The sequence below is a fragment of the Orbicella franksi genome, chromosome 4 (genome assembly GCF_964199315.1).
Source record: "Orbicella franksi chromosome 4, jaOrbFran1.1, whole genome shotgun sequence".
Lineage (NCBI taxonomy): Eukaryota > Metazoa > Cnidaria > Anthozoa > Scleractinia > Merulinidae > Orbicella > Orbicella franksi.
The window spans coordinates 31,875,850-31,899,445 of NC_138148.1; the positions used below are offsets into that span (position 1 = coordinate 31,875,850).

A 23,596-nucleotide genomic window follows, 5' to 3' on the forward strand; every position below is an offset into this window, starting at 1 on the left:
TACACAAGCTATGACCTATTTCGCTCCAAATCTACGAGGGAGACAAGTAATGAACAACCAACCAAAATACAATACTGAAACTGCTAGGAATTGAATTATCTTTATTTTCAGAGGGACATTAAAAAAACATTTGATATTTCTAGGAATTACAGTTTACTTCGAGTTTCTCTCGGCAATAAAGCAAAATTTATTAAACGATTCCCGCAACGAAGCGTTTGTCTCATCGATTAATTGTGGGGCATGCCGTCAGGAACACATTTGTATTTAAACTCAAAACACCCACCCTCCCTACCCACAACTTCGATGTTCACCAGGAACGTAAAATTATTGCCATTTTATTAGTACTCGTACCAGGCCTCCATCAACATCCAGGCTAGCTTGTTGACTGCTACTCGATTTAAAAATTGTTCAATTGTTTCATGTTTCAGTACACGTATTACATAGTCCACTATTCTCGAAAACGGAAAAAAAAAATATCCTTATATTTGCAAGATATATAATTCTACTCCTGAGCAAAATCAGGACTATATTCCTTGGGATGAATCGCGCCATTTATAGCTACGTTTTAAAATCAATTTTTAAAACAAATTTACTTTCCATACAATGGCACTCCATACAATGGAAGTCTTCTAGCCTTTTAGTCTTTTTGTCACGCAGTGATTGGTCACGACATCTCATGAGTGTCATGAACGCCTTGATTTTGGCGGCAAAGCCGGTGGAAGAGCGTCCTCGTGATTGGCTAATTCCTCATTAGCGAACACAGGTTCATGGCCTCCGGGTATCCTAGGGGGAATGGGAGGTGGAGATCGACGAGTCCCCTTCTCCCTAGGGGGAATTGGAGGCGCATCTTCGCTCTCTTGAGCAGGATTCGGAAACCTCTCTAATGTCACTGACTTCGGAGGTATTCGAGGCACACCCGGAAGAGTCATCGACATTTGCCGGTGGACAGGCGAAGTAACATCTTCGGAAGACCTCTCCCCGTTCACGGAAGCCGCCCGAGGCTTCGACTGAGCTGACGGTTTCCGAGGGGGTATGTCGGGTGGAGGTTCCTTCTCCGGAAAGTTCTCAATGTTAACGTAATCAGGCTCTGAATCTTCCAACAACGGAGATTCGGGAATCGTTTCCGAGACATTGTCGGGAGGCAGGAAAGTCATGGAGGATAACGAAGTCCTCGGCGTACTCGGAGATAATGACGTAGTTGAAGGAAACATGTCACTGTCAGGTAAGAAAATGGCGGACGCTTGAGAGGTGCTCCGTTTCAAGGTAGTTTGTGATGTGATTGACAGGCGGGACTGCAGATAGCTGGGTTTAGTTCCTGGTGACTTGAGCGAAATGTCCGTTTTTCGAGGCTGAATAGTATAAGACAAAAAACGACAAGACATTAGGGACGGGCCATAATGTTTTGAGGGGGGGAGGGGTTGGGAAATTTTCTAGGGCATGAAATTTTTTCTCACCTTTAGGTTGGGCATGATTCTTTTGTCCGTGGGCAACAGCTCGTGCAAAAATTATTTTTTAACATCAGAAACCAAAACAATGTTAGTAGAAAGCACTTGCTCGATTATTTTTCACCATGGCTCCACTTGCAGGTTTTTCCCCAGCAGTTTTTACTTTGAAATTGCCCAACCCCCCCCCCCTCCATTGTCCGTCCCTTAGAGAACAAGTCACCTCTACATCACAGACAGGTCACTTGGTCTCAGAAAAGTCAGAATTCATATAATCTATTGCTCACATTACGCACGCTTCAATAGTACGCTTCACCCTCTCTTTGGTGTTCAGAAACTGCGTCTGAGTATCGTTAAAGGAAGGAATTTCTGTCACGCAAGACACCGAATCTGTCCATACAATCACCCTATGTAAACACACCCCACTCTTGACCCCTTTAATTCTTTTCCCGTTTGAGACATCCGAGATTCGACCCGAAAAATTCCAATGATTACGTAGCGTCATCACTATGGAATTCTTCGGGTTCAATCCATGTAGTGGGAAAGTTTGAGACATTTACGTGATGGTAAAAGTCGCCCTCGAAATCGTATAAAACCACGGTTCCTTGTGATCCTATTTCGTGCATACAGGGAGCATTTAAAACGAAAAACTTGAGGCTTCGAATTTCCCTGGCGAATGGCTAGTCAGGTGCAGTCGACCCTTTCCCCACCCCACCAAATCGGCCTCAGTAGGGTAAATGCTGGAATAAGCAGAGTGCGTCAGTTAAGCAGCCTGTCAATCATTTAGAAATCTGCAGTCGTCTACTTAATTTTATTGGTACCTTGCATTTCCACTTACGTGTTTAACCAGCTGTTTGCAGTTTCGCGGCTCAATCTCCAGAGAAAGTTGATACAAATAATCTTCCATCTCGGTATCACTGCGTCCTTCAAACGGATCCAATGATTCTAGATATTCCTAAAGACAGATCATACATGTTAACAAATGACTGGTTTATAGGTCTTACAGAGGTCCCCGAAAATGAGAAAACAGTAACATTGCCAGTCTTTCGCGTCTACGCAAACACGCAAGATTTGTTGTGGAAGTAAAATCGAAAACGTTTCTGACTTTTTTCTTTCAGAAATCTTTCATCACTCGGGAAATTTTCTCACGTTTTCGCGCCAAGGAAGAAATTTTAGCAAGAGTGTTTCCTCGTTTTCAGAGGGAGTCGGGGAACGTTTTTCAGAGTGAGGAATTTTTCATTCTATTGATGTGACATTTTCTTGACTACAAGCTAATAAGGAATGAAAATGCCTTAACGAGCGCTTTTCCGAAGACTTTCGAAACAAATTGCTTACAGTGACTTACCGCGATAAAATGTTCTTTCTGGAGACAATAAGGCTGGTTTTGATACTGCTGGATTTCACCAGTTATTTCTGCCACTTTTCTCCTGTGGATACAAATAGACCCAGGTATAAAATACTGCCGGGTTGTTCAAAGCCCGTTTAAGCGAACCCAGGATTAGCGAGAATTTTGATTTCAGTTTTGTACGTTTTGGGTGAGGTTTTCTGTTTATATTTCTGCTTGCCCTTCAGTTTTGAGCTTTAATAATCTCAAACTGCACAGATTAAAAGTAATGAAAAACATTTTGAGACAAGGAAAATTAATACTTCGGTTAACTTTTAATCCTGGGTTAGTGTGCCCTACTGAGATCTTTGTCCCATTTTGCCAACAAGGTGACAGGTTTTCCAAACAGAACTTACTAGGACGAGCTGACTTTTCAAGAGCGTCTTCCTTTCCAAAGTTTCCCCTCCGACAGACATTATGACTAAACTGCATTACAACATGAAAAACATCATGTTGCTATTGTGAAAAATGGTCTACTGCGGTGGTAACTCACCTTTTACTAAAGTTTATGATCCCCTCAGGATAATTGGGTAGAAAATCAGGATTGCCTTCCTCTGTCTTCAGGATATTTGTTAAGTACATACCTAAAGTGCAAAAAGGAAAATGAACAAAAACAGTAGTCTCGATATAAGCGACTAGTTTAAAGTTCACCGTTGTTTACAGAATTCAATCAGGCATTTTGACGGAAGGCCATGAGGTTATCCTTATAAATGAAAAGCTTCCGCCTTTCTTAGGAACACACCAAAAACACCAGGGGCTATGACCCCTACTGTCTTTATCAGTGGTGTAGGATCTCAACGTCTTTACAAATTGTCACGGTTAAAGTGTAGTGAAAGGCTAACGGCTTAACGTCCCTTCCCCGAGACGCGATCATCTGAGCTGAGCCAGTTGCCATGAATTAGTAAAATTAGCAGCAGATATGTATATATTTCATATTGACCACGCGAAAGGGCCATACTGTTGAATATCGGCCCGAGGTCCCGAACGGGCTTGGTTGATAAGAGATTTCTCTACAACTTCAATCTTAGAAACTTCAAGACTTAGAAAATATCGGACCGGTAATCGAGCAGTGATTGGTTGATTTTAGTTATTGGCCCTCCAGACTAACTTCGTCGTATTATGAGGTAAATATTGCTCGAATCAAAGTGATCACAGAGCAGTCTCCAACCTACATCACTTGCAAAAAATTTCGGACGCTTAATTTTCGGACGCTTTTGGTCTAATTTCGGACAAATTTCAGACAAAAATTTCGGACACTATGACGAAAACATAAATCTACGTCTAGAAAACACGAATTAGACAGGAAAGACATCTGTGAAAATGATACTTTTACTGCACCTTCGAGATTTTAGAGATAAACCTAGGAGAAATTAAAACAAATCTTGTCAAACCGTCTCGTATCTCAAGCAGTGTTCGCCTCATAAAGGAAACTATGGGCTTAGGAGCTACTTAAAAATTCCACACTGTACTGCAAATCTTTCGAACGGTTTTATTTTCGGAAACTTTTTTTGTACAAATTTTAAGTCGTACGAAATTTTTTGTTTTTATTGCGTACCGAAGAAGGGAACACACGGTGGATTGATCGAGCGTAACTTCTCAATGTACTTCTTGTAATGATAGTTGCTAAGCTCTTTCGCCTCTTCCAGAGCCTGGCTCCGTCGAACGGATAACTCCTGCAGGTAAAAAAATAGCAATAATTAAATAAATAAACAGCAACGACAGAACAAAATGAAATAAAATGAAAACGACAGACGTACCGCAAAGGTGTGTTGAAGTCTAAAAACAGGCGACGAATTGATTGCACTAACTACTTCTAAAATACCATTGAAATTGTTTAATTCTTGGAAAACCTGCAAAAAAATTAAGACACAAACGACCACGTAAATGAAACATTTGAGATAGCTTTAAATTTATACCTAACTTCTCAGCTCTTTGAATGAAGGACATTTTAAGAAGGAGCAAAGGCGATCCGGCATTGTGTTAGTTTTACTCACTGCGCTCTATGATTGGCTTAAAACCTCGTGCCACCAATTCAACCATTCCACACATTGGAGTGTTAGTTGTCAATAACAAAGACAGGCCAGCGAGGACTTGGGAGATAACATTCACTACGCATGCTCAAAACACATTACGCATGCTCAAACGTGTGTCATGTTTCGAAAGTTGTCGACAACTAAGCCAATGATTCCCACACACGGGAAAAACGGTCAAAACCTGGATGTCGACAACTCATTAAAAGCAGTTTCACTTTTCGAAAAGGGAGACTGCTTAGTTGTCGAACACTAAAACAATTTAGCGTTTAGTTGTCGACAACTCAACTCACACACTACGTTTTTTATTAGTCAACAACATTTAGTTTTCGATAACAAATAGTTGTCAGCAACTAAATGTCCAGTCTGCGGAGGCGCTTACATGTACTGTATCTCTGAATACTCACTGTTAGAATATCGATAACTCTGTTTAAAACTGCTACTCTTTCTTCTAAGTTCGGGAACTCCAGCATACTTTTCTCAAACCAGACCGTGATCTTGTTTGTATGATGAATCATTTTCAGTAAGTTCGGTGACGTGAGATGCTTTATGTCTTCCTTCGTCCACACGCTCCCCACAAGTTCTGAAGGACGCACCGCTCTGAAAACAAACAAAGCGGAGATTTGTTCCCACAGAAACTCTAGTGCTAGGTCGGATTGTAGGGAGTTTAGGAAACCACGACGGCGACGCCCAGGACAACGTCGATTAAAAAAAAATGAATTTATCTTTTACCTACGAATCTCGCGGTACTCTTAAGTCATTTACTTTATCACTGTCAAAACTATCACGAAACACAGCGATAAATTTGAAATAAAAATTTTACGTTCTCCAGACATCGCAGAATTTGGTCATTTCACGTTGTTGTTTTGCAGAGGACGGCAAAGAAATGTACCAAGAATTATAACGCACGTGCACAGCCATTGTGCTGCTCATTAATTCTTTTGTTCACTGACGTTCCCGTTGTCGTGGTTTTCCTAAGCTCCCTTGATTAACAACAACAACTCGACAACATGAAGACTTCGAAAAGTCGTCAACTAAAGTTAGGAAGGTTGTGGGTTCAGTTGTCTCACTGTCATAACATAAAAAACTAAAACAAGAAGAAAATAAATCCTTTACCTGTACAACTCTGACTCAATGAGAGTCAGCTGCCGTGCAATCTCAATTGGGTGCAGCTGCAAGAAAAATAACAAGCTTGAACGATTGGTTTTTAAACATAGGCACACTTAAGACTTGCATTAAGACGGTTACATATGAATTCAAAATGAAACTTAGAGTTAGGCCCTGTCTACATTAACGTGTTTTTACCTAAAACGTTAACTTAATGATACGTTTTCGCCTACCGTCCACACTATTAAAAACGATCGCAAAAGTTCATCTTTTTCATCGAAAACGTGCACATTTGAAAACAACGGAGCTCCATGGTACAAGTGTGGACAGCGAAAATGCGGGAAGCTTTCGCGAACACTGACGTCACGTGGTATGCGCAAATGACGGTTATGTTATTTTCTCACCGCGCATTAGCATTTTCGATTGTATTGGAGTGGACAAGTAAAACGCTACGAACAACACAAAACAAGACTTGAACTTACCGTGAGTATGTCGAACCGTTCGATGTCATTACAAGCTGCTATGTGCCACTCAATCGGCGGCGGCTCCTTCTCAAATGTAATTTCAGGAGCTAAACTTTCTCTGTTGGTTGTCTGAAAAACAAATACCTTAATTAATTAATTAATTAATTAATTAATTAATCAACCAATTAATTAATTAATTAATGCTTACGGAGTTGCCAAGCCCTGCTCCTTACCGACTAACTGGCTTTGGACAACAAGTCACAACAAAGTTCAATCATAGACGGACTTGATTTGGTTTTGCTTAACTACGCTCCGCTGTTGGCTTAAATAATCACGTGCCAGCTACTCAACCGATCAGATGTAAAACCAATTCCAAGCATGCCTTGGTCACGTGTGTTTTCCCGCGCTTGGCGCTCGGTTCCGTTTTGCGCATTGGCTTCGTGTTCTCATTGGTTCACTTTACGCTGTGATTGACAGTAGCTTTAGCAACTTGGGTTTTACAACAATCAAATGAAAACTGCCCAAACACAGAATCAAAATTCGAATAATAAGACTGAACACTTGCCTTTCTGGAAATAACTTTGTTAATTGACTCCACCCAGCGTCTCATTGCCTTGCCTTTGACTCCCTCCAGGAACAGACTGAGTTTCGTCAACAACTCCGAATCACGCTCGAAATCGTAGCAGTGATTGTCCACCCAATGTCGCACAACATTCAGAACTCTGCTCAAAAAAGACGTAAGGCAAACTTGCGTAAATAAAACTTTAAAAAAAACTTTATTTACCCTCGGCCAGAGAGGGAAGCGCTTCTTAGATATGCTAATGAAGTACAACTTGCGTATTATTGTAAACAAAGATCCCCCCAACTTAACTTGTGAAGAGAAAAGTGTGTTTGCTCAAAAGAAAAAAGAAAAGTTCACCTCCAACGATTTCTGAGCGAAAATTTTTAGTCCATTACATACCTCAGTTGCACAGGTTGAGCATATTCCTTTCTAAATCTCTTGAGGTCTTCACGGACAACAGGCTCCCCCCTGGCCATGGCCAATTCATCAAGCTCGCTCGGGGGAGGCTCTGGTATGTCAAACGTAACACACAGTTAAGGCTCAATAAAGTTAACGCAGCTTCCTTACAGATCTAATGGTTGGTTGCAAACCACCTATTTGACTTCCTGTCAATGAACTTATATTCAACAGCACGTTGTGATAAGACTTCACTTCAAACATGACATAGACCCGTTTTTGACACAATCTTGCTTGGGGGCAAACACAGCAAAAATTACAGTATATGCATGGGGAAAGTTAGAAGTTCGATGCCCAATAACTTGGGAGTGATTGTCTTTCTGCTGTCAGGCGAGGAATTGCACTTTCAATTTTTCGCACAAACGTCTCGAACAACTCGATTTTACAGACATATGTAAGGAAAAATGAAAACCTTAATCAGATTGTGGCTTTTCTAGCGAGGCGATTTCCCTGAAATGTGATCTATAAATTCTTCTACCTGGTAACTTTAGTTTTTAATTCATAAATACTTCAGAACTCGAATTTTCCGTGAGTTGATAGTGACTAGATTCTCCATTTTCCCCACACCTTCACTGTAACTTTTGCCTTGTTTGCCCCCCAAGCAAGATGGCGTCCGAAACCGTGAAAGGGTCTATAAAAGCGATTTTAACATATCATAACTTTGCTATGCCCAACTATTTACCTTTTCATTACAAATACGATTCTTAACATGGTAGGAAACGAGGGAATTTCCCCTGTGTACCATTAAATTATCACAACTAGCACAAAGAAGAATGACTCTTCGATTAGTTTGGGGATAATGAACATTCAAGCATTCCGCATAATAGCTGCAAACACTGAAAAGGATATCTTTGGATTAAATAGTCCAAGAGCTCCCTTGGTTTGCAGAACGATCTGTACGTCGTCAGGAACGTTCTCACGAAAGTTGGATCTGCGGAATAATACAAACAATGACTGATTTTGCAGAGTTCTTTTATTAGTATGTAATATTTTCTGCACTATTATATAAGCTTCAAAGAGTTTGCATATCATGTTATCAATCAACAAATTCTGCGAGTCAATAAAGGTGTAAAAATGAATTTATTTAAAGAGTGCGAGGAAAAATTATACAAATACCTTAGAGCCTGCAAAGCGACTCAATTTGCGCAAAAGTATTTGTAACATTTTGCCTCGCGCTCTTTACGTAAATTCAGTTTTACAACTTTATTAACTAGCAAGCAGAATTTGTGTTCCTTATTTTTCATTACCTTGACAATCGCGTCATGAAGACAATGAAACGCCGGTTTTCATCGTTAGTTTTTGTTTGTTTATGCATAACATTAGTATTATTAATTTTTTACATGAAGGCTCTGTTTCACTCTTGCCGTTTTACTGATGTGGCATTTGGTTTTGTGCGACTGAATCACATTCAGTTCCAAGAATACTGAAACAATGAAAGTGAATGTAATATTTTATCCTTTGGACATCAAAACTTACCTGCATACTTGTGATGTGTCAGTCTTTCAATCAATTTTATTAGAGCTCCACCTTTTATAACTGGAGCATTACTTGAGCTCTGTGAAAAGAAATTACACCATATCACCTAGTGACGAAGCCTTCATTCTAACCTAGAGACCCATCAAGCCGGCGCTTATCTCTGATATCTCTAGTTTCCTTGGCATGAAGCGACAAGGAGTATTTCTACTCCTCCCTAGATGGGATGCTAGTCCATTGCAGTGTTACTTCCAGCATTCAAATTCACCGGTACCCATTTACAAGAATTACACTAACCATTTCGCCACCTTGCCTAAAAAATGCACCAAAATAATCTGCTAAGCACCCAGCCAGTGATAACAATACTGTGACAGCAGCAGCGAAGTGCTGTGGAAGGTCCTTCTAGTATGTTACCATTTAAATGAAAGTTGTACCGTCGGAAGTGAGATACCTCCATGTGGCAGTGTTTATTACGATGTACAAGGTGGTTTTAACTTATAAAGTCCCTAGTCGATTTTTGAGCATTGAAATGAGAATGTGTACGCTTATTGAGTGAAAAGTTTACATTTAAAAGCCATTGCCTTTACCCCTTGTCCTTCCTCAAACACAATATTGTCTTCAGCGTCGTCAACAGCAAAACTGGGTGAAGGAGAAGAAAAGGCAAAAGTTACGTTTGAAAGTTTAGTAGTCTCGTTAGTGAAGTTAATTAGGAGAAAACAAACGAAAGAAAGCTTCAAATACCTACACTAATGTTTCTATAGCTGTCTCTTTGATGCTACATTTGTAATCTGTTCACAAGCTACAAAGTGTGTGTGCATTACAACTGGAGTTGACAGTGTCACACAGCATTTTTATTATGTAAATGAACTAACCAGTATTCCTCTGGACCGGGCATTCTTAGAGGGATGGCTTTCTCTTCTTCTAAAAGAAGGTGATCCAACATTCGGTCTAGTGTGCTGTTGAGAGACAAAAACAAAATTGTGAGTTACACCAAAACAGCAAGAACTGAATGCAGTTCACTGTCTGACTATCCCAACATAATCAGGCTCAAGTTGTTCGAAAGGTGGATAACGCTATCCACCGGATAAATCACTATCCAGCAGATAGCAAGGTTTGTTTTGTCAACCCTTATCCACTGGATAGTGATTTATCCGGTTGATAGCGTTATCCAGCCATTGAACAACTAGGCCTGATCAGCTACTATCAAAGAAACCATCTAACAATACATAAAAGGCACTGGAAGCTGGTCGGTCCTTGAAAATTGTTTTGAACTTTCCAGTTTTGTTAAGTTGCTGGAAAAAGCAAAACCAACTGGACCGACTATCTTAGTCAACAATCAATCTAATGTGCTACAAAGCCGTAACTACATGTACTTAAGAATTGCTACACTACCACCGCACTGGTAATAAATCAGTCTTTGCAAATTGCTTCAGCTCAACCTGCTCTAGGTATCTATCATATTAAAGGGTTGAATCTTATTGACATACATGTAGATGCAGAGTCTATAGAATAACCATTACATAAATGAAGATAACAGTGACTTCGTTGATGTCATGAGCAGGTATTTCAGACCCTAATACCTTCTCATGTAGATTGTCATTAGCACTGACATCCATTCATTCTTGTCCTCCTCCGTCTTGCAAGTGAAGACAGCTTTTGGCTGATCTCTGTCAACGATCTCAAAAGCATTCTTTACATCTAGTTTAAAAATATGCAAATTCATTTCAACTCATCATTGCTTTAACTTGATATCAACTTATGGGCAATTTTTGGGTGTTGTAACCACCGATGACATCGAAACAAACCTGTTTAAATACGGCAACCTGATACAAGTACAAGAACGATCGAGTTTGGCAGAATATCAAAGAACTCTGAAGTGCATGGAGAACAGTTCACAGAAACAGGCAACAAATGTATTTTTTTTCTTAAGGTGGCCGAACACAGTTTTCGCGCGCACTTTTGCTGATGCAATTCAGCGCGCGCACAAGGATTGCAAAAACAAACATGCCGTCAATAGAGCGATCATTTTATTTACTCAACACCCGCACTATCTACGCTATTTTTCTCTATTATTGAACGCAGTGTATTGATGGCTTTAGTCTTTTATTACAAAGATATGTTAGAAAAGGTAACGACGCAAAGAAACCAGCAATTCTCAGCTTTTTCTTTGTTACCGAAAGAACCCAGTTTAATGCAGCGCATACGCAGTTGCTCGAAAAATTGAGACCGATTGCTTTTGCAGAAACATGCCGATTTCTAGCGATCCAGTCGTTAGAATTTCAAGAAATTTGGCAAAAAAATAGTTCAGAAACCACGTGAATGCTTTATCGCAAAAAATTTGAATTTTGACATAGGGAATTTTTAATAATACAGAACAAGCAGTGAAAACGGTTAAAGGCGAATTACGAAAATCGCCTATGTCAAAATTTTATTAGAACAGTGTTGACAGAAGTGATTTAATGTCAATTCGTAGTGGGCAAATGATGAAAAAAATCTAACGACTGGATTTTTTTTAAATAAACAAAAACCATTTTTTAAGCCTTGTTTTTAACCAGCCCCGTTGCCATGGCAACAGCACACACCTTAGCCAAAATGCGATAATAAACCCTTCTGTGGTTAACCTTGACGCTTGCAAAAAACGGGCGCCAAAGCATAAATAGCTTAAAAGTAATGGTGAATTAGGCATAGGCTCTTGAAAACTGTGTTCGGCCACCTTAAGTAATAAAATGTCTTTTATATGTACATGCTCATGTTTGTGGAATAACAGTATCAGAACTGCCTGATATCCAGGCCAACACATAATGTACTACACAGAAAACTCTGCACGGGGAAATACTGTTAGTGAAAGAATTCTACATTACATTGAAGTTCTATAGAAGATGACTGTGGCAAGAGTTGAGCCCTGCTATTTGTACTCAGCAAGATGCTGAAATGAAAATAGGCACTCACAGATAGCTGCCTGATCTCTGAGATCTGCCAGAAGAGAAATAGAGTCTGATGCGATAATTACCTTCTGTGTCATCAAGGTTGTTAATTTCAATCTTTCTTAAAAAATACTTTTCTTTAAGTCTGTACTCTGGTGAAGGACCAGTTAGTGAATGCCTTGTATTCTGAAAAGCAAGAATAAAGAAAGTCAAATCAATTAATCAGTCGGTCAGTTAATCAGTTGGTCAGTTGGTAAGTTAGTCAATCAATCTGTCAGTCAGTCAGCAGAAAGGAGTTAAGATTGGCACACACGAGGGGCTTAGTCCCTGCGACTAGTCCCTGCAACAAGTCCCCTCAAGAATTTACACGAAGGGGCTGGTCACAGGGACCTGTTCCACAAACTGTTCACATGATACGTTTTGAGGAACAAGTCGAAGGGACTTGTCCCAAAAATTCAAACTGGTTTGAATAGGCCAATTGCGATATATTAAAATTCTAACTTGGCTCTGAGGCTTAGGGAAATAAAACAAAAGAAATTAATTATTCATCCCTCATCCTCGATGCAATTTCTTTTGTTTTATTCCACTAAGCCTCGGAGCCAAGTTAGAATTTTAATATATCGGAATTGGCCTATTGGTGGGATTAGTCACAGGGACCAAATTTTAGTCCCCACAACTAGATCTTGAAGCAAAAATGGCCAGTTCACGCGATGGGACTTGTCCCCACGACTTGTTGCAGAGACTAGTCAGAGTGACTAGTCCGCTCGTATGTGCTGACCTTTGCAAGGTACATCACGTTACCTGTTTGCAGCAAATCAGCAGGCCATCAAGAAGAAAAACATATCTTTCAGTGTCCCTTTTGTTGGGATGAACTTTACCAAGGATTCCCTCTGCAATGTGAGCAGATTGAAATACAATTCATTGACAATATTTTGAGGCAATCTGATCTGGGGTTGGTGATTTCAAATTCTAAGGGGTCCATGCCCTTTCTTTAGCCAAGGGGTGCAGATTTCATGTACAGAGTTAGTATCCTGCGAATTGCATATGACCTTGAATCTCACTGGAAACACAATCTGTATATATTTGAATTTAATAGATAGGAACTGAAAAAAAAAACATTCTTCAGACATCTTTATCACTGCCCTCACCTTTCATTACTTCTGTACATGACTGTGAAATATCTCTCCCCTATGAAAAATGTCAAAATAATTATTAAACCAAAACCTGAAAGTAGAAACTGTGCTGTGGGAAAACAACATACAATTATTGTATGTTGTTTTCCCACAGCAGATAGCAGTGTTAGTTATTTTTTAGAAAACAGTCCTAAGAAAATGCGCATGATGATTGGTTTAAAATCGTGTTCTCATTCTCCCAAACTTCCACTCGTGTTTCTATAACTCAACAGAAACACAATACATGTTTTCTATTTCGTAAACACTATATAGGTGGGGGATGACCTACATAGCAATGAGCTGTTACATGCACCTGGAAGGCAACCACGCCTATCTATGAGTGGGGGGAGGAGTCTGACTGTGAAGTCTCACTAATATTTGTCAGGCAAGTGTAATCATGGCTATGGCTAGCTTGTGGGTACTGCCAGCCTGCAGAGCATTCATCCAAACTGGAGCTCAGGTTATTGCAACCAATGTGCGAATTAGTCCTGTCAGATAGCCCAGAGCTAGTGGATTCTGTCTGTCACTTGATGGCCAAATGAGAAAATTCAAATAGCGTTGAGAACAATTTTCAGATTTTTACCCATGAGAGGAGAGCTAGATTTTGCAGTTTCAATACGGTGTAACAGGAATGTTTAGGTAGTCTGTTTAAATCAGGGCAAAGGATGTTTTAGTTTTGGGCAGTACTAGCCTTTAGGTAAGTTATCCGACTTGAGACTGGGTTCTCACCAGAAGCTTTATGCATATCACTAGGTGTCCAGCCTTCAACTGTGATAGGGTTATTAATGTGCACTGTCTTACCTCCCATCCATCAATGTTCCTTTGCAGTTCATTCATGATCACTGCTGCTGAACGGAATGCTCCTGATTTCCTCTTTTGCGCTCTCGTGAACTTGTCCCTGGTAAGTGATAAAAGCAAAAGTAAAGCCCTTGCAAAGTCCAAGGCCTAAAAGGATGTGGTATTTTACTCTGGTTTCCGTAGTGTAACATTGCTGGGAGTATTTCTATACTTCTGGCATTTTGTTGGGAGGCGTGGTGGCCACATGGTTAGTGCACTCAACTCCAGATCAAGCAATCCAGGTTCAAGCCCTGGCTGGGGACACTGTGTAGTATTCTTCGGCAAGACAATACTCCAGCACTTGATTATGTTTCAAGTTGCACGAGTAACCCTTCCTCTCCAAGAACACAACAACCCAGAACTCTTACCTGGAGTCCACTGCAACAAACACAATGCCACTGGGCCTTCATTACTTAATAAGAGCTTGCCAAAACATTCCTAGTGTACTTCAAAACCCTCTAAAAATAATTCATACTTACTCTCTTTTCTTTGCCAGACTTCCGGAGGATTGGACAATTCTCTCCATCTCTGTCTGTAGTGGTCTCAGTGCACTCTGGGCCTGTCAAGGGTAAAATTCTTATTACTGGTTTGGACACACTTCTCATGGGGATAGTTGGGAGAATTCAATAAAAAATCAATACAATTTTCCTTTGGTGATCAAGTTCTGTGTTCTAGTGACCTGAATACTTGATATTTCTTGCAAAGTTGGGAAACACTGAATGCTGATTACTGAGTAAGCTGTACAGTTAAAAAAAAAAACGCATGTAAGAACCTAGTGATTTAAGAACCTACAGGCTGAAATTCACCATTTAAATACTCAGAAATATAAGAACCTGTTCAGCCAGGCAAAGAAAAATAGGTTCTTATACATAATGTATTAGTACTACAATATTTCTGCCAATGATTACACTACGTACAACAACCTCTGAAAAATAAGAACCTATTAAGAACCTAATCAGACTGAATTGTGAAAAACTATCCTAAAATATAAGAACCTGTTGAGCCTGACTTCGAAAGTCTAGGTTCTCATATGCGGGTTTTTACTGTGCTGAAGGATTAAGGCAACTTTAAGAAGTAGTTTATAATCAGCCTTAGAAAACAGTCTCTGTTGAGATTCTAAGCAGTCTTGAGCTTCCCTACTTAATATCTGAATGCGCAAGTGTATGCCTGTATTAAGCCATCTCTCAGATCATGTTGCAAATTGTCTGGTCTACACACTAGTTTGTGTCCATGTGCTACAATGTTAACTTTGACACAATGTCGAATGGTATCTTTTCGGCTTAAAAACTAATTTCTATAATAATAATGTCTTGTCTGGATTTATCTTTTAGGACAAATTTCACAAGGTTGAATAAATTCCTTGGTTTTTCTCTTCATACAAACTGTAACTTTTAAAAAAGTCCATTCTTAAAGTGGTTTAAGAGATTCCTGCAAAGAGAAACTAGAAATGATATGGTAAGGGTTCATTTTGGCTGTACCACATGAATGCACTTTTTACCTGCTCTAAGCTTTCAATATCACCTTCATCTGGTGATGTTCTAAGCAACAACTGGAATGAGAAAATGAAAAAACAGCTTCAACACAGAGATATTAAATTTTAACAGTGAGCTTTCTAAGGAAGAACACGCCTTGAAAATTAATTAGCGATGAACATGTCAACAGGATTAATGTTATGACTAGTGACTTGTTAGGATGGTGCCTGAAATTAATGAGGACGCATGCCAGTTCAAACCCTTACACTCCACCTGGGTTGTCTGAGTGAAGAGATGACCAGGAACTACATAGTAAGATAGATTGTTACCACAACACCTTTGCAACTACAACAGATTAAACCCTGAATTTAAGGATCCATGGCTTAAACTCTGGCATCTTTTGTCCAGCACTCTTTTCATCCCCTGTGAGAGAGTCTTTCAGCTTCCCGCTTAAAACATTCAACATAATGGTGTACGTAGCACTCAGAGATTCACATAAAACCTAGGTTTGGTTAATAGGATTTTCAATTTGGTTATAATTTTCCACCTGATGTCAGCAATAACTAAGAGAAACCACAAGGAACTCTGAAATAAAACCTCGTAAATTTGCAGCCTTTCAGCTTGAATCTGAGAACTCCAACTTCTCTGATGGAAATAGAAATAGGTGTGGTGGGATGGGAGATGTCTCTCAAATCTCAGGCCAATACTGAATCCAAAGGTTACTCCCCTAACAATCCATAATCCCAACATCAACAGATCTACTTAATGTATAATGGTCACCTTAATAAGATCAAAGTAGTGTAAACAATGATAGATAGGCATCATTAGCAGCTTGGGTAGACAATACTGAACAGCTTCTTTGAAACCTGGGCCTTTGGCCTGAAAAAAATCAAAATCACTTAGTAATGAAAGCTGTGGGGCTTGGCTTAAATGCTGAACTATAAAAGAAAACTGATCACTCCATAAGAAGTACATGTACAAACGAGGCTATTTTGAAATTTCTGTGAGATTTCCTGTTTGCCGATTGCTATATGTAGCAAAAGAGGCAAATGTGTGAAATGCATGAAAAAATCCAAAATGGCTTTGCCTTGGAAATTCAAAATCCAAAATGAATAATATTTGTATCCAATTTTTTGATCAATTCTTAAATACTATTCTTTTGTTTTCCACAAATTGTTAGTTGACACTATACTGCCAACAGTTTGATGCGAGGCAATTTAAAACAGTGAATCCTGGAATTCATTGTTACTTAGTCTGCAAGTACATAACGGCATTTTTTTAAAGAAAACTTTCCTTTAATGCATTTACCTGTGTAACAGAGTTTGATGAAACCACATAAGCAAAACATGTCATTGTTAGGCAAACCATACCTTGAAGTATTCATTGACAGGAGTTCTTAATAATAACTCTGACAATTTCCCTCCGATACCAAGATGCCTGTACTGTTTGCTAACTGAAGCAGTCTGCTCCCTGGCGTATGTCTCGTAAACTTCAAACTCAGCACCCTAAAGAATTGTATCCAAATACATAATAAGGCTTTCTGTAATATTTAACAGCTAATCTTTCCACAACTTTTTGCCAACATGCGGGGTCTAAAGAAAATGAATTCTGACCTTGAAAGCAACTGTACGCCAGGCATGATTGTCTTGCAGTCCCAACTGAATTTAATTGGTTTTTTTATGACTGGACTCTCTTTGAAGCAGACACCTCTCTGAAATTGACTGTTAGAGTCACTTATGAATTGAGAGACATTTCACAGCATTTAATTTTGTGAGCTAAAGAAGGGTGCTTAGCAGAGACAGCACACTTGTCTGGACATATCCTAAAAAATGTTTCATCATCATCGTCACGTTTTTGGTAAGCAATAGATAGCAGCAACGAGTGGATATGTCAGTTGAGACAGAGAAATGGCAAGTTTCTCTCTGGTGATGTGTACAAAATGTTCCTTACTTTGGCATATTAAAATAAATGACAATTCCCATTTAACAGTGTATGTCCAGAATGCACTGTACCTCAGCCATCTCTTCAAAGCATTCTCCAATCGCTGGCTGTTTGCCTTCATCTGCTACTTCAATAGCTGCCTCCAACAAACCCAGAAACGTCACAGAGAACTCATAGATATCAATGATATTGCTGAAAACCCTTCCAATATCCTGTAAGAACGGTTCACTTCGAGGTTAGATACTGGCAGTGAAAATATCATAAATATTGCCTTTCCTTGCCTATCAATGTTCAAGAAAAGCAGATCAGAGGCGATGAAGGGGATATGATTTTGATCATCATTGCTTCTTTGAGGATGAGAATTTTGGCATGATACTTATTCCTGTCTTGGGGTAGGGATGCTGGCTTGTGCACCTTCAGTGAATGAGAAAGTCTAGTGGCAAGGAAACATAGGTGACAAGACTTCACCCCTGGGGGAGTGGGCACTCCCATATAAAAAGGACAACGGGCACTCGCCGTACATTTTAGGCGTTGAAAAGGTGGTTTTGTTGCCTCTCAGGGTGTTCAGCCTCAAAAGGTCCGCAGCGGGAGCTTTTGCGGCACCTTTTAGGGTATTGAGCCGAAAAAATACGAGATAATGTTTTGTTTTAGAATTGGTATCCCTTGGGGATTAAAAAAATTTCAAGCAATGCCCACAAACAGGATCTTGGTACCTCTTAGGGTTTTTTTTCAAAATTTCTGATGAGCACCCCCCTGGGAGTCCCACCTCCTCTTCATCTGGGTAAGGCCTTTTCTAAGGAGAATGAGATATGTATCAAGTGTGTTGCTTGACAGCTATTTTCTGCTAACTGACTGTCTGCCATTTTACTTTCTTGTGCCATTGTCACATCTTTCGCCCTTGTTGTTGGTGGTTTGGTGAGAGTCAATGGTGTTATCACCCAAAATGTTAATTCTCCACCCTTAGGGCTAGCACCCCACACCTTCTATGCATGCCCCCCCCCCCCGCCCGCACAAGCTTAACATCAATAGATGTACATGCATATATCAATGATTCATTCTCTAATATATAGCATAATATACTACAACTAATATACTTATATGCTATAATATAACATGTAATAAGTATAAGTGTTAAACTTTCTTCTTATTAGTAGAGCGCTCCAGTCTGTCTCCAGTCTGATCGAGCTTTGACAAACATACAGGAAAAGGGATTGATTGATTGCATTCTGAATATTAATCCTGTGTTACATACCTCATGGGTGAAAAGGTCCTTTGCCTCCACAAAAGGTGCTCTGAAAACCTGAAATAGGGAATAGTCCAAGATATTCTCAATAGAGGCTGATCACAGGAACCAGCTATATCAATATTTAGGGTGCTCTTTTGCAATGTTTGCTTGCAGGCTTGATGTGAAGTAGGAGGCTATCCCAGTTCAGACAAGCCCTTTTCCAGAAGGCCAATTTTTGAAAATTGCTAATGTTATAGGTGGTGACTATTCACGACAGAATACTTGTTGGAGTACTGGCAGGTGCCAGATCTTGTTGAGAGAATTCCTTTGGTCTACTGTGAGAGTGATTAGACGTGTCTTCCCAAAGACCATGAGACACTAACAGTGGCTGGGATTCAGACTTATCTGCCACACACCAGCCATTAACCACTGCCGACAAATGTGTTTCATAGTAATTTGCAACAGTTGTGTATTGAGAGAAAGTCAAGTGTAATACCTTGATAATCATATTTAAATCTCTGATGTACTGGCCCTCAGCAAGCATCATTTCCCGCACAACTTCGTCATAGGTCAAAGCACCTTGACTGCTCAGCGTCTATCACAAGAAATGTGAGTAATATATTAATTTACCCATGATAGTAATCCATGCTGCACGATAAGAATTCTTGTTTGCTCCCTCACTTGTACATTGAATGACTTACTAGCAATTAAATACAATCTTCTTTTCCAAGTATATGTTGTACATGTAGTGTACGGTGGCTTGATCGGATTTTTTGAGTAACCACAACACCACCATGATGATCATCAATCCATTGATAAAATCCGATCGAGCCACCTTAAAATGCATTTTAGGTAAGAACAATTTCAACCTACGTTAAATTTGTCAGTTATTTTTTCCCCACTTTGGGAGGGGGTTCTTAAAATAATAATGTACACACCAGCCACCCCATTCAGTCCATAACCTTACCCTACCCTGTCAGAGCCCCCCCCCCCCCCCAAGAGCTTTTTTGTTTTGTACTCACCCAGATATAAACACCTGCTCTCTGACTTCATAACTTCAGCCTTCATTTCCACTAGGCCATGCAAGAAATCTTTGTAAATTTCCTCACATTTGTTGTTCTAATAGGTTACTGGTCCCAAACTACATATATATCAAACTAGTTTGAATTCATGCTGACCTAACCTACCTTTTAAACTCCAATATATTTTTGTATTATCACTATAACTGACCTCTGCTTCAACCGATGTCTCAACATCGTCTGGGTGGAACATGTCCATCAAAACCTACGAAATGTGAAGCAGGACAACCAAATATCAGTGCATTTTTCTATGAAGAAAGCTACCATTATGTAAACCTAGTACGCTCTGCAAATTCCTAATTCATCACAGTCTGGGGTGTACTAAGAAGTAACTATACAATTCATGGCCCAAAATGGTGACCAGTTCAATGCAACTGAAAATTGAGCATTGGCGACTGGAATTTCAAGGCTGGTCACCAGCAGGCAATTAAAAATTTCAGTAACAACTGCCCAATGTTTTGAAGAGGTTTGCAGATAAGGCACAAGGACACTAACTGAACTTAAAATCTGTTAACTTAATATTGGACTTCGCTGTGGGAGATCTGTTGTTAGAATGCTGGACATCAGATCAAACAGTCAGATCGTGCCCTGGCAGGGACCATTGTCTTGTCAAATGAAGCTTAAAAGCCCACCAATGACTAACGAACAATGTCCCAACGGGTTTGTCTAGGACGATTTTAAACACGTGCTTCGTTGGCTGGTAGTATAACAATGTTCTGGTCATTTTTCATTCATTTCAGTGCTTGTTGTTCGTCTTTTATCAAGTTACTGCCAGGTATGTATAGGCTGATTGTACTGTGGAAGCTATTCTGCTTCTGTTGTTATCCTTGGCAGGTTCTGATTCTCGTTGACGAGACAGAAGTGCCTCAACACTGGACACAATAGACTCGGTCAGCATCCATTTAGGCTTCACTGAGTGCTGACAAACTTTACACTTGCTCAAGTCTTTCAGCCAATACCATCATGGCTGACCAATCACTTTCAACGTACCAGACATAACATCATCAACTGATAAACACTATTCACTTGACTCTGAAGATGACTTCCATTCAGGTTGTCAAAACGTCAGTCACCAACAATGGTTCTTTTCAGAACTACTCCCATTCGGACGATCACACAAGGCAAACTATGATTGTTTTATTTTGAAAACCATCAGTACAGTAAAGAGCAGAGAACGTCTCACCTTGTCAGCAAACAGTGCCACCTTGATGTCCTGGCATGTGATTTCAACATGTCTGATGTTCTTCACGTAGTTGCCGGCCAGCTAGAGAATAGCAAAACAGCAGGAAAGATCACACACCATGTCAATTTTGTATATAGGGTTTTTGTGACTTAACTGTGATAATGTCATCCATTTTCACAATCAGAGAAGGTTAACTGATTGATACAAAGCATGATAAAACCAGAAACCAAAATGTGGCCAAAACTCATTGTAAAAGCACACTACAATGCACACTGGATACACCATAGACAGAAGGTAGGGAGGGGAGAGTTTTTGAGATTATGTGATTGAACTGAACACAATGACATCCAGCACTAAATCCCTGCAAAATATTTTGAATTGTACTTGCAAGACCAGGAATGTCTCATATAACCCAGGATGAGTGATAATCTGGGTACCATTAGCTGTCGTACAAATAGAACCTCTACCTACTGTTAGCTATACAGTAATGGTTGTCTGCCATGTCAAATGTGTGGTTCCAGAAAATACCCATACCCACCCCAAGGAGGGCCATTGGAAATTTCAAGGGAGAGGGTGGATCTCAAAAGGCAAAATTTTTCGATGAAAGTATGAATGAAAACAAGAAATTTCCAAAGAGATTGGGGGAGAAGGTTCAAACCAAAAAAAGTCCATGACTAGGGGTATGGATATTTTCTGGAACCACATACAGTTGAAGCTCCATACGCGAGCACCCAAAATGTCAAGCCTAGGTGGTCGCTAATGACAGTCTAGCCCATATTGGGTCAAAAGGTCATGTCTTTGGGTTGTGATTGGTAGATTTTGATAAAGTTCTTTTTGTTTCTTTTTTACAAGGTTTTTTGATTGTTGTCGTAATTATGAGTGGCGTCAGGCAAACATGTTATCATTAGTTAAGCTTTCACCTTCTGAGTTTGTGTGTTATTGAAAGGTGCAGTAAACAACACGATGAATAACTTTGGCTGACCTTTAATCGTGGATTAGTATTGATCGGTTTTCAGCCGGTTCTTACCTTCAAGATATCAGCAGATATGTATTCCATAACAGCTACAATGTACAGGCTCACTTGGAATTCCACCTTGAATCCCAGAATATCCTGCAACCCAGAAAAACGCATAAACACACACATTTTAGAGCCCGAAAGTTGATCTGACAGTTAACAGCGAAAGTATTGAGTGAAACATTTGTCTAAGTTATTTACCAGAAATTTCAAAGTTTGCTGATGAGCAGAATTTATTATTCTCAACATTTACTGAGAATTACAAAGCTTTTGAAGAATCGAAAAATTGTTTCACTTCAGTAATTACAGAACTGAACTTATTCAAGCAAGAAAATAAAAGTAGAACAATTTTTTTGAAGTCAACTAGTAAACAACGTAATTAGAAAATGCGATTTGCACTGTAAGTATTTGCGAGTATTACTCATCTCAGAGAGATTCTAAAAGTTTTCAAACAAAGTTATAAAAGCAGATCAAGGAAGAGGAAGTACAACACTATTAGCGAAAAAAGGAGGACGAAAATTTAACAAAGACGGCGACACCTGAGTTGATCAAGATCGAACGCCTTGTTTGCTATAAAATCAGTCAGACATCGTGAACGCAATTGTTTCGCACCAGCATGTACAAAAAAAAATTTTGAAAGAGGCAATAAACTACTTGAAGCATGTACACAACAAAAAGTGAAAGGAAAATAGGAAACACTTCAGAGCGCATGGCGCTAAGTTTGTTGATCTGTATAACAGCTAATAAATAAGAGGACCTGTACCAACATGACAGCTCGGTGCATGCATTAGCAAGCAAAACAAATCGCACTCTGAATGAAAGTTCAACATCACCTTCATGATGATGGGGTGAACTTTATCCGCCGGTAACACCACGGGGCTTTTTTTCTTTCCCTTTTCAACGGCGGCCTGCGCATCACCGATTGCCCATTTATCGATCGGATGAGGGAATGTGCTTCTAACCCGTTCTTCAACATCCGCCACTGAACGAGGCTGGCAAGCACACAGGTGATTCAGGAGCTGGACTATCAAAGATTCGATGTACTCCAGCGCTTCGTCGTGAACTTTCAGCGACGGGTGAACCTGCGATTGGACCTACAAGCGAATTTGAAAGCCCAGTTAGTTAGTTGTAACACTTCTGATCACGCCTCCTCGGTTAGCTAAATTCGCAAATGCAATTAGCGACTACATACAGCCGCATATTCTCTGCTAAAACCTTCGTATTAAAGGTGAATACACTCCTCTCTGTCGACACTTTCAAGACCTAATCTACACGCAGGTTACGGAAAGCAATCGATCGGAATTTGACCATTTTTCCCCGAAACAGGAATGCAGGTCGATCTCTACCTACGTCTTCTTACCTTTCTGAGCGCGGGTACAAACAATCCCTTCCATTTTGCGGCGGTTAAATTGTTTTCATACTCAGATATGGGCATGATATACTGCAGTAATCACATATCATTCCAAACCACAACTAACAGAATCGGTAATAGCCACCATTCTTGAGATCCAATGAAAAGTGTGACAGCGATTCATACGAACGCGCGTAGGTAGAACCGCTTCCTCTTTTAAGACCGGATTTGCAAGCTACATAATTGGCCTGTCAGCCTTTGGCTGCGACAATCTTGACACGGAACAACGACTTTCAAGCGCTGATGACCTAGTTCGGCAGTTTGTGGGCTGATACACAAAGGAGAGGAAGCAAACTCGGAAATATTACATCAAAACAATAAATTCATCGATCAATCGATTGCAGGTTGGTGGGATGCATGTCTCAGGATAAGTGTGCGCATCTTTTCTCGGGCACTTACGCTGACTTTCTGATACTGCG

General features: G+C 39.9%; 1 protein-coding gene across 1 annotated transcript; it reads right to left on the bottom strand.

Moving 5' to 3' along the window:
- Positions 1 to 81: 81 nt before the first annotated feature.
- Positions 82 to 23,526, bottom strand: LOC145484001 (son of sevenless homolog 1-like). Its single transcript, XM_081462591.1, has 32 exons — positions 23,127 to 23,526; positions 22,600 to 22,860; positions 21,779 to 21,862; positions 20,752 to 20,832; positions 19,720 to 19,773; positions 18,986 to 19,084; positions 18,517 to 18,564; positions 17,336 to 17,476; positions 16,694 to 16,828; positions 16,104 to 16,202; positions 15,350 to 15,400; positions 14,331 to 14,410; positions 13,816 to 13,912; positions 12,991 to 13,030; positions 12,644 to 12,732; positions 11,929 to 12,028; positions 10,499 to 10,616; positions 9,791 to 9,874; positions 9,506 to 9,557; positions 8,922 to 9,000; positions 8,295 to 8,376; positions 7,389 to 7,511; positions 6,993 to 7,149; positions 6,446 to 6,556; positions 5,973 to 6,028; positions 5,264 to 5,456; positions 4,584 to 4,676; positions 4,382 to 4,499; positions 3,320 to 3,410; positions 2,788 to 2,869; positions 2,281 to 2,397; positions 82 to 1,349 (listed from the first exon to the last, which is right to left on the bottom strand). The coding sequence occupies exons 1-32, from the start codon at positions 23,199 to 23,201 to the stop codon at positions 684 to 686; spliced, it is 3,756 nt and encodes a 1,251-aa protein (XP_081318717.1). The 5' UTR covers positions 23,202 to 23,526; the 3' UTR covers positions 82 to 683.
- Between the last annotated feature and the right edge of the window lie 70 nt (positions 23,527 to 23,596).